At 40.2% G+C, this 12,521-nt stretch overlaps 1 protein-coding gene across 1 annotated transcript; it reads left to right on the top strand.

Moving 5' to 3' along the window:
- Nucleotides 1–595: 595 nt before the first annotated feature.
- LOC311247411 (photoreceptor-specific nuclear receptor-like) lies at nt 596–9,856 on the top strand (the record flags this gene model as incomplete). The annotated part of the gene is made up of 8 exons (XM_084337809.1): nt 596–695; nt 1,599–1,749; nt 3,326–3,429; nt 3,963–4,244; nt 5,027–5,205; nt 6,577–6,817; nt 7,610–7,715; nt 9,724–9,856. 8 exons carry the CDS (start codon nt 596–598, stop codon nt 9,854–9,856), a joined length of 1,296 nt encoding a protein of 431 aa, XP_084193935.1.
- Nucleotides 9,857–12,521: the final 2,665 nt, after the last annotated feature.

The following is a 12,521-nucleotide window of genomic DNA, read 5'->3' on the forward strand; positions in this document are numbered from 1 at the left end:
GGCTCACACAGCCCGGGGATAATCCTGCCCCCGCTGTGACTCCCCTTTGGAGGACCAGTCACTCCGGACGGCCCGCTCACACACGGACGGAACCTGCCAGGGGACGGGACGCCAAGGGACACGCCGCCACGCAAAGAACAATAAGAGGCAAGCGGCTAGACCGACCGGCAGCAGAACACAAGGCCCATCTGCAGCATCTCCACAGAGGAATCAGCTGAACTGTAGAGGCACCGAGGGGGACCTCTGGATATTGGAGAGGGGGGAACTGCTGACAAGGACTTGATCTGCCATCTGCCCCGTCTGACAGGGGGGACCGCGGGAGGCCTGCCAGCGCTGCCCTTTGGAAACCTTTCTATACACTTTGTAAAACTTTGTGTTTCTTTTTGCGACTTCAACTGAATTTGGTTCGTCGTCACCGAAGAGACGACGACCACACGTTACAAAAAGAACGAAGCGAAGAAACTTAATTTCCGTCGTGATGTCGAGGATGATCTGTTGAAAAACCTTGCATCAAACTCCACTGAGGAGAGTGGAACAAATACCCCCGACGGCATTATCGGTCTCCAGTTACCGGTTTAGGACGTTCCCTGTAAAAATGATGGAGGATCACTTGTCTAAGATCCCCATGCTGCCGTCCTCCTCCTCCTCCCCCACGGAGTCCGTAGGGAGCGCAGGGACAGATGACAGCAGAGGAGGTAAGACCTCCTCCACACATCCACTCCCACGAGGAGCAACAGGTCGCCGTGCAGCTCGCTGGCAGCATGGCACACAATGCCGGGGGGACTTCGTCAGCGTATAGCAGCGTTTTTTTGTTAGTGAAAAAACTGAAATTAACGATATTAAATTAGAACTTAAATCACATTTAAGATGCAAATACATTATGTATATATATATATATATTTTTTTTTATATCTGCCCACATTTTCACTATGCACTATATACATTACTTTGAAGGAGAACATGGGTAAACATAGATATTTATTGCTATTTTAATTTTAATTGTTTTCACAGTGGTACAGTTTGTTAGTTCCCAATTAATTGTTGGATGCCAAGCAATCATTGGGTAAATCAGAGTTGTCTCTCTGAATGTAATCAATTAATTGATTGATTGATTTATAAAAAAATTATTAAACTAAATGATTCATTCAAATAATTATCCACCAAATGTTATTTTCAGTATTTCTCAGACTAATAAAGATTTCAGATTAATTGGTTTCATTTTATAAATTAACTATACAATTTACAATGTAAGTCATTTAGCTGACACTTTTATCCAAAGTCGACTTACAGATTGTGAACAACATGTCACCCGGACATCTCTGGCAGCTAAAGGGTCAGTGGTCAAATATATTTATGATCAAATGTGATTTTCAGACGTAAATAGCTGTTGTTGTTGCGATTATTGACTGAGTCATGAGTCATGATGCACTCGGGCGCTTCAGGACAATTCTGTGATGCCGGTCGTTTGCCCGACTTTAAAAACCACACAACCACACAAGGCCCCACAGATGGCAGGGAATTGTATGAAACAATACATACCAAACCCAGCAGAGAAAGGACGGTACTGACTAACTAACTGCGACCACGTTGACTTCCAGCCAGGAGTCCCGGGCCGGGCAAGGCTCTGAGCCCCGCTCTGCTCTGCAGGGTCTGCGGAGACACCAGCAGCGGCAAACACTACGGCATCTACGCCTGCAACGGCTGCAGTGGCTTCTTCAAGCGCAGCGTGAGGAGGAGACTCATCTACAGGCAAGAACTCTGCAAGTCTGTTGGTTTCTGATACGTTATTCAAGATTCAAGAGATTTATTCGTCACATGCTGCATACACGAGAATGGAGGTGGCTATGCCCGCCTTGATTGTGCAAAAAAAAAAAAAAATACAAATAATTAAATAGAATAATAAAATAGAATAGATAATAAAATAGACATGATAAAAAGTACTAAGATTAAATACAATACAATGCTAAGCTTAAGAATGAAAGGTAATGAGTCCTATATACAATACTATACAATATACTATACAGTTTTAAGTTATAAGTGATTTTTAAATCTTTTTTAAGTGACCTGTAGTGTGTTTGTGTGTGAGAGAGTGCAAGTGAGGATGTGTGGTGTGTTATCTAATTGTACATGCGTGTATTCTACGTGTGTTCTTGGGGGGGGGGGGGGGGGGGGGGTTCAAGTTGGGTGGTATCTCTGTGTCATTCAAGACCTTTAAATGTCAAAGTTCACATCACTCCTTCACATGAAAATCAATCAAGTATGTGTGGTGCTTCCTAAAAACTGAAGCGATGAAACAACACTTTTAACACTCTTTACTCCTAAAATCCAGCCTAAATGGAAATTGCTGTAATTTATGCACACAATTGTATAAAAAAAAAAAAAAAAAAAAAAAAATATATATAATGTTTTCTGATTCAGATCCTTTTATTGTCACAGCTTTTTAAAATGTACATACATTCAGAAAAACGCAAGATGATTGTTTTTCCCGGCTACTCAACCGTAGTATATTTGTAAACATAATACACAACGTATATTCTATCTATATACAAACTATAACTATAAACTAAATAAGCTATAAATAAACTACAAACTATAAACTATGAACTAAACTATAACTGTATAAATAAACTATAAACTAGAACTAAAAACTAAACTATAGACTAAACATAATACGCTGGTTTCAACCGGAAAAAATTTGCCGGAAAGTTTGGTTTCTTACATATCTCGATGTGATATATCAAGAAATATCTACAGCAAGAATTCTGGGTCTCAATGAATCCAAAATGTCAATGTGGGTAGAAGTGGTGGAGAGAATAAAAGCTAGCTTATAATGGTAGTGTCTGGTTAGGTGCGAGGGATAATGGAGGTACTATCCAAGGGGGGGTCCGGGAGGGGGGGGTTCGAGCTGGAGCATATGTGTGTAGGGTTTTAGAAAATAGGTATTAGGGGTATATTCTATACTAACATTTATATAATTTTATACAATTTATATAATTGTAATTTATTGGATATACACTGTATACGGTCAAAATGTTATTATGGTCTATTTTTGTTTTATCTTGTTTCTGTACTTGCATGTAATTTTAACCACCTTGACTGAAAGTTTCATTATGCATTATGTGTTGAGTACTGACTTTTAATAATTTTTGTTCTGCAATAATAAAAAAAATATGAAAAAAAAATACTAAACATAATACACAACATATTCTATCTATACAAACTATACAATAAGAAGATTCATGTACTGATTTAAACAACAGATGTACTTGAAATGTCAAGTCTTAGGGGGATTTTGTGACTAAAGGCTCTTGTTCTTGGTCAGTAGGTGCCAAGCCGGCACGGGCTTGTGTCCGGTGGATAAGGCTCATCGCAACCAGTGCCAGGCTTGTCGGCTGAAGAAGTGCTTACAGGCAGGCATGAACAAAGACGGTGAGTGTGTGTGTGTGTGAAATGACACCGACCGCTCGGAAAAGTTTTAATTAATTAATAAATGATATAACTTTGAAATCTGGAAAGTCTTGCAGCAGTGGTTTGATTATTTAGGGATGTCAACATTGTCCAACAGGTTGAGTTAACCTCTGACCTCTGACCTCTCTGCTTAATCTAATCTAATCTAATCTAATCTAAATATAATCTTTGTCCTGCCTCGCCACATTTCTCACTTAATTTCCCCTTTTTTCTCTAGTCTTTCTCTCTCTCCTTCTCTTTCTTCTTCTGTTCCCCTCATTCCTACGTTCTGTTCAGTTCAGCTCAGCTCACCTCAGTTCAGTTCAGTTCAGTTCAGTTCAGTTCAGTTCAGTTCAGTTCAGTTCAGTTCAGTTCAGTTCAGTTCAGTTCAGTTCAATAATCAATTCAACCAACAGGATTCCGGTAAACAAACACACTATAGACACGCGATACTCACTCGACTACACAAAACACAGTGGAATAACCGGACCTCCTTGTCTCCTCCCTCGCCACAGCGGTGCAGAACGAGCGGCAGCCCCGCAGCACGGCCCAGGTGCGCCTGGACTCCATCGACGTGGACTCGGAGAAGGAGCACCTGGCCACCACGCGGGAGCCCACCTCGTCCTCCTCCTCGTCCTCTTCTTCCTCCGCTGGCTCTGTCATCACGTGGCCCCACATCACCTCGTCCATCGGCTCCTCTGTCGCCCCGCAGCGCTGCCTGAGCCCCCAGAACAACCACCGCTTCATGGCCAGCCTGATGACAGCGGAGACGTGCGCCAAGCTGGAGCCGGAGGACGGTGAGGAGGGGCGATTATAGGGGAGGGGACAAAGCCACAGGGACGTAGTGGAGGATTGCACCTAAACTCATTTTGCCCACCTTTATAAACTGATATATATATATCCTTTTGGTTGCCCCAAAACATTGCTTAGTTCTAAGTGAGAGGCAAGGAGCTATGGCCCCCACCCCTCTCTCTACTTAAGCTCATTGTCTCCTTCTCTTGCTCAGTGTCTCCTAGCTGGCCACGGTGAGAGCACTCCTCTTAGCCAAGCTCATTTAACCCACATGTACTTTGTACTAATTGTGTTTTTTTTTTTTTTTTTTTTTTACTATTTTGATCAGATGATCCGTCTACGATATAATTGATCAATCATAATCCATGACAACACTATAAATTATAGTAAGTAATATTAGATTGATACAAGTTACATGAAAATAGGTAATTTTTTTGGAAATAAAACAAAATACTACTATTTCGGGGGAAATACTATTTATATTAGTGATTATTGGCCTTATTGTGACCATAAATGGACGTTATAGTTTACTTACCTTTGGATTTGATTACTCCATCACTGATAGTAGGTATACTCCTGGTACAACATGGAGGACACCAGATATAGTCACAACATGGAGGACACCAGATATAGTCACAACATGGAGGAAACCAGGTAGAGTCACAATATGGTGGAAACTCGGAATAAAATACTGAAGAATAAAGGGTTCACTCCAGTGCAAATGTGTATCGCTAGCAGGTTGTAATCACTGCATATGAACCCCCGAACCTGCCTTTCTGTGTTTCAGTGGACCAGAACATCGACGTGACCAGTAACGAACCGGAGAGAGCGTCCTCAGAGTACCACATGGCCCTCTACCCCTCCAGCTCTGAGAATGTGTACGAGACCTCGGCGCGACTTCTGTTCATGTCGGTCAAATGGGCAAAGAATCTGCCAGTGTTTTCCAACCTGCCTTTCAGAGACCAGGTAAGAATCATTCAACAACAAAAATAAGCTCTGGAAAGTAAACACTCATAGTAATGTGTTTTCCATATTTTGTCTATTTTTATACTCATTCTATGTCTGCACTTTATGCATTGCTTTTATTTTGCACGATTCCCAATACAAGTGGGGCCTCAGACCCTGGCGGTGGGTGGGGCCTCAGACCCTGGAGGTGGGTGGGGCCTCAGACCCTGGAGGTGGGTGGGGCCTCAGACCCTGGAGGTGGGCGGGGCCTCAGACCCTGGAGGTGGGTGGGACCTGTGTGCAGGAACATTGGACATGTGGGAGGCTTATTGGGATGGAAGATCCTAATGTGAAGAACTATGTGATTTAATGTTCTATTTTGATGCTCGTTTTATACTTATTATTAAATCTTTCTGCTGTGAAGCACTTTGAGCTGCAATTCTTTTTTAAATGTGCCCAAAAGTGGCCAAAACACTATACTTTATACTTATAGCACATGCATGAGCCTTGTCTCTTTTGAAAAGATGACATTCTGAAGTTTCTGATCCACTTTTAGTGCTAATGAAATAGAGTAACATAGATCTGAACATGATTACTCACCTTTTTCTGTAGTAGTTAGTAGTCCAGAAGTAGTATTTCCCAAAACATTGGTATGGCTGAAAAAACTCCTTGGGTCCATAGCCTGAAGTCTTGTGTAGTAAATCTCATAAAAATCCGTTCAGAAATGAGTGATTAGAAGCGGTTTTGGTAAAAAGTGAGAGAGAAAAAAAAGAACTCAGAAAACGATTTTCTCATTGACTCCAATGCATTCGACGGAGAATTCTCTTCCTGTTTTCACTTGTGACTTTTCACCTAGATCCCTGATTAGCTCATTCCCACGTGGGGTACCATTGGAAAGCCACACTCATTCGTTACAACCCTGTCCAATAATCTTCGAGATCGCCAAATTATTGACAGTGGTAGAGGCTCAGGAGTCGGGAGTGGTATTTGAAAAACATGCCTCACATATCGGCATGTAGGCCTAACTCGAGAACCGCTGAACGGATTTTGTCGCCTGAAACGGCTATCGACAGGGAACATATAGGGCTTTAATCCGATCTATATATTAATTTTAAAAGCCGCTAGAGGTTGCCGAAGTGCCGTGTCGCACTGATGGGCAAATCGTCCTCAAGTATACGGGGCCTTATACAAATAACGTTTATTATTATTATTATTATTATTATTATTATTATTATTATTATTATTATTATTATTATTATTATTATTATTATTATTATTATTATTATTATTATTATTATTATTATTATTATTATTATTATTATTATTATTATTATTATTATTATTATTATTATTAATAACATAAACGGGTGTCATCTCGGCTTCCACCATTAGGTGATTCTGCTGGAGGAGGCGTGGAGCGAGCTGTTCCTGCTCTGTGCCGTCCAGTGGTCTCTGCCTCTGGACAGCTGCCCGCTGCTCTCCCTGCCCGACCTCTGCCCCAACATGCAGGGCAAGACCGGCTACACCAGCGTGGACCTGCGGCTCCTGCAGGAGGTCTTCAGCCGCTTCAAAGCCCTGGCGGTCGACCCCACCGAGTTCGCCTGCCTCAAAGCCGTGGTCCTCTTCAAGCCGGGTGAGTTTGACAGGATGATGAGTCCCGGGGGATAACTACTCCACGGTGTGCGGCACAGAATGGCAGACTGAAGTTGTCGTGTGGTTAATTTATAATAATTCGAGCAGTGTTTAAATATGAATTAATTCATATTAATATAATAAAATACATTTGATTATTAAGTTATTTGAGGGGGGCATTTTTATTCAGATTTTATATTTTAATTATTATTTAAGAAATGTTTTAATTATATCTTTTTTCTTTTTATTATTATTAATTAAGTCATGTATTTATTCTTATTTTTTCTTATTCTTTTTCTTAATTAATTAATGTATTTATTGTTATTTTCTTTTTTTTATTATTATTATTATTATTATTATTATTATTATTATTATTATTATTATTATTATTATTATTATTATTATTATTATTATTATTGTTATTGTTATTGTTATTGTTATTGTTATTGTTATTGTTATTGTTATTGTTATTATTATTATTATTATTATTATTATTATTATTATTATTATTATTATTATTATTATTATTATTATTATTATTATTATTATTATTATTATTATTATTATTATTATTATTATTATTATTATTATTATTATTATTATTATTATTATTATTATTATTATTATTATTATTATTATTATTATTATTATTATTATTATTATTATTATTATTATTATTATTATTATTATATTTTTTCTATGCAGTTATTTATGAGGCCTATTTTAAAACATGACATTGGGGTATTAGTCAGAATCCTCCTGGTTAACTGTGGTTGGCTTCTCGTTCCAACAGAGACTCGAGGCCTGAAGGATCCTGAACAAGTAGAGAACCTTCAGGACCAGTCCCAGGTGATGCTGGGTCAACACATCCGCTCACACTACCCCAGCCAACCAGCCAGGTATACCAGCACAGCAAATCACAATTTATACAAAAAAAACATTAAAATCCGCTAAATTGGAGCTAATAGAGTTTTTCTTCTGACAGTTAATTAAATTAGATTAGATTAGATTTGTTTCCAAATTATTGTCATCATACAGCACAAGTACAGTAAAACGAAAATAAGTTTGCATCTAACCAGAGTGCACATGTAACAGTAAATTGCAATAGCAATATACAATGTACAGGTGATTCAACTGGAGTATACTGTATCTAAATCAGCACTACTGAATAATAATGGTAATCAGATGTATGATTGATTGATTGATTGAAAACTGTATTAACAGATTGCAGAATGGGTACAATACAGTACGGCTCAATACAAACAACTGCTATGAGGATGCAGACCAGAAAAATACTTTCGTCTTGTTTACATCAGGGTCCTCTATTTACATACAAGACATACAAATATACAGTACTGTGTAATACAAAAAAAATTATAAAAAAAAACATAATTATTTTGATTATTTGCAGGTATATTCAGACATAATATGTGGATACATATATATAAGGTAAATATACATCTATATCTACCTGTGTATATTACCCACTATACACAGACTTGGCTGACAGAAGGAGCACGTTCAGTGCCAGACTAAGACTCCCTATGTAGCACTGAACAGCACAGGAAGTCCTACAAATGTACACTTGTATATTTCTGTATATTTTTACTATATATTTTATATTAGAATGTGACATAGGAAATGTATATCCCGGACCATATTTTATTCTTAGGCTTATTTTATTCTTATTCGTGACTTTTGTTTTTGTCTATCCAAATGTCTACTGTTTACTGTGAGCGATTTGTAGTTCCAAATTTCCCTCGGGATGAATCAAATATTTCTATTCTAAATCTATATGTATGGTATATACAGCATTAGTTATGATTACAGTGTAAGTCAGTTGTAGACAATCTTGTACTTCTACTACTATTTAGTGTTCTTTTTGTGGAATATAAAAAGTGCTATGCTTGCTTACCAAAGCACATCAAAGGCACTAAAAACCAAATTACAAACATCTCAAAACAAACTAGTCAGACTACTGCTTGACCTGACTCCTAGAACCCACCTCACCCCTGCCCACTTTGACAACCTAGGATGGCTTAGAGTAGACGACAGCAACTTGCAATGGGCCTGGTCTACAAGATACACTACTCGACCAAGGTACCCATGTACATGTCAAAATACTTCCCAAAGGACAGTGAATACCACGATCACAACACCAGAGGGAGCTCCACAAATCATGTTAAACCCAGATTCGGCTCAAACAAGGGACTAAACACGTTTAGCAATTATGCCACATCAATGTGGAACGCCCTACCCACAGCTGTAAAGGAATGTGAATCACTACCCACTTTCAAAAACACTCTCAAAGAACACCTACGGGAGACTGCAATTCGAAACTGGCCCCTACAAATGTCCTAACCCAGTTGTACAGTAAATGACCAAGTATGGCTTTGTCAATATTCCAATGTACAGTGTACAGTGTCGTCCCCCCACCCCCTACCCAACCCCCCCCCCACCTCCAATGTACAGCCCCTCCCCCCCCCCCCCCCCCGCCCAACCCCACCCCACCCCACCTACCCAACCTCCTCCAATGTACAGTTTCTACGTCAAATGTATATATACACTCTTTTTCTGGACACTTTTTGTATCACAAACAGTACTGTATTTGCAAATCTGGTATGTCATAAATGTATAGATGTAGCAGTACTGTCTATCTGTATGTCGTGTTATGTCATATATGTTATGATGAATTGAAAATGGGGGACCCTGATGTAAACAAGACGAACGTCTTTCTCTGGTCTGCATCCCCTTAACAATTGTGTGTATTGAACTGTACTGTACCCATTCTGCAATCTGTTAATAAACTTTTCAATCAATCAATCAATCAATCAATCAATCAATCAATCAATCAATCAATCAATCAATCAATCAATCATACAGTCAACCCTCCAATGTTGTGTCCAGGTTTGGGAAACTGCTCCTGCTGCTGCCCTCGCTGCGCTTCGTGAGCTCGGAGCGGATCGAGCTCCTCTTCTTCCACAGAACCATCGGAAACACTCCCATGGAGAAGCTGCTGTGTGACATGTTCAAGAACTAACTCTGGCGACACGGACAGAACGGCGTGGATGACAATACAAAACATGAATGAATGATAGAATCCACACACACACACACACACACACACATACACACACACACACACACACACACACACACACACACACACACACACACACGCACCACACACACACACACACACACACACACACGCACCCACACACACACACACACACACACACACACACACACACACACACACACACGCACACACACACGCACACACACACACACACACACACACACGCACCCGCACCCGCACAGACCTGTCCGGGAAACAGGTCTTTGGGAATAGTGTAGCAGCGTGCAAATTCGTCATTCATTCGTGTTAAGCGACAGGGACACATGTATAGTCACTCACTAGGTCTGTCATCTCATATCGGCACAGAGGAAATTGAGAATTGGAGACGGGTCTGTGAGACTGTTTACTTGCTTGGCACTGTACACCGTGCACGTCATTGTGTACACAGTGCACGTCATTCTGTATACCGTGCACATTGCAGCAGTATACTGTATACCGTGTGTACATCATTGTGTACACCGTGCATGTCAGAGATTCAGCGTGCTGTTTTGCGATGGCCACTAAATCTAATGTTTGTGTTGACACTTTCTTTTTTGGAACATTTTCTCAGCATTCTGTCGTGGAACTCCACCTAACTAACGGCCAGTAGGCGTTGTGACATCTCACCTGGTGATTGCACCAGTAACAAGGGTAATAATGCCACATACAGTAGGCGTTGTGACATCTCACCTGGTGATTGCACCAGTAACAAGGGTAATAATGCCACATACAGTAGGCGTTGTGACATCTCACCTGGTGATTGCACCAGTAACAAGGGTAATAATGCCACATACAGTAGGCGTTTCACATGAAAAGGTTGTTGAGCTTGCTGTCTGTTTGCATCATAACCAAAAGTCTGAATTCCACATGCCCTTTGCTGTGGGCACTGATTTATGATTCAGGCATGTTGTTATTATAATTTAAATTCCAATATCAAGCTATTCCTAATGTATTTTTCATGATTAATTGTAATATATGTTTGTACTTGTTTGGTGTTAGATATTATTCCTGCTGTCACAGATGAGAGTGATGTACTGTATTCATGTTTTAATGCCTTGATAAACTGAAAATTGTACTCCTTGTTTGGGATCTGGTTTGTTGATGTATTCATTAGAGTTAGTATCAGGAATGTAGTAAAGGGTAAACCCACCTAAATGCCTTCTATTGTATACTGGTCAATATATTAACGTTACTGGGATCATTGACTGGACTTCATACTAACCTTTTATTTGACCACTGCATCACTGGTCAGCATTTATGAATATTTCAGTCAGGGAATTAATCATCCTGCACAAATATTTAAAGAGCTGTACAATTGTAGGCCTTCGGATGAACCAGGACCATCTAATGCCATATTGAAATCTTTCAAAGAACTAAAATAATTACAAGTTAACATCTCCTCTTAAACGTAACGTTTATCTGTATTCAGGAGTGTAAATACAGATACAGCCACACAGTACATTAAATGACAAAAGCATGTTATAAGGAGTGGGACCCATAACGATTCCTACCCCAGGACCCAGTCTGAGCTAGTTCTACCAGGACCCAGTCTGAGCTAGTTCTACCAGGACCCAGTCTGACCTCTACCAGGACCCAGTCTGACCTAGTTCTACCAGGACCCAGCCTGACCTAGTTCTACCAGGACCCAGCCTGACCTAGTTCTACCAGGACCCAGTCTGACCTAGTTCTACCAGGACCCAGTCTGACCTAGTTCTACCAGGACCCAGTCTGACCTCCACCAGGACCCAGTCTGACCTAGTTCTACCAGGACCCAGTCTGACCTCTACCAGGACCCAGTCTGACCTAGTTCTACCAGGACCCAGTCTGAGCTAGTTCTACCAGGACCCAGTCTGACCTGATGTGTTCCACCGGTGCTTGTATTCTGAAGAATGAATCTAAAAGAGAGGAGAGAAAGAGTGAAAGAGGACTTGGATTCAAATGATTTATTAGAATGTCATCCCCCTGGTTTTAAAACTGAGACGGTGAGGAATAAAATAATCACTAGGCCCACTATACTGAATTCCGTTGAGTGCCGTTGACCTACACTCCAATCAAACAGCGCCCTCTGCTGCCTGTTTCAATGCAATGCAGCGCAAGTGGACGTCAACACCCACAACTCCCACAGGAGGTCCTTATCCCCCTCCTCCCTTCAGCAGCAGGAGGGAATAGACACGTGACTTACCCCCCTCCTCCCTTCAGCAGCAGGAGGGAATAGACACAGAGGTTTTTCATTCATGGAGAGATTTTCTTTCTCTTTTTTTCGCCTCCAAGCCACAGTTTGGTCTTACTGGTGGATTCAGGACGTACAGATTGAGGACAAATATTGATTGTTGTATTGATTCTTGTGCTCGCTCTACTTTTAGATTAGATTAGATTCAAATGTATTGTCATTATACAGCATAAGTACAGTACAATGAAAAGGTTTGGCATCCAACCAGAGTGCAAATGTAGCAGTAAAGTGCAACAGCAATATACAATGTACAGGTGATTAAACTGGATATAAAATATACAAATTAGTAGCCTACTACGGACTGAGTGTAGTGCTAATCAGATGTATACAGAGTTGTAGTATTAATATGTTTGA

This window comes from Notolepis coatsorum (assembly GCF_963971535.1).
Source record: "Notolepis coatsorum genome assembly, chromosome: 20".
Taxonomy (NCBI): domain Eukaryota; kingdom Metazoa; phylum Chordata; class Actinopteri; order Aulopiformes; family Paralepididae; genus Notolepis; species Notolepis coatsorum.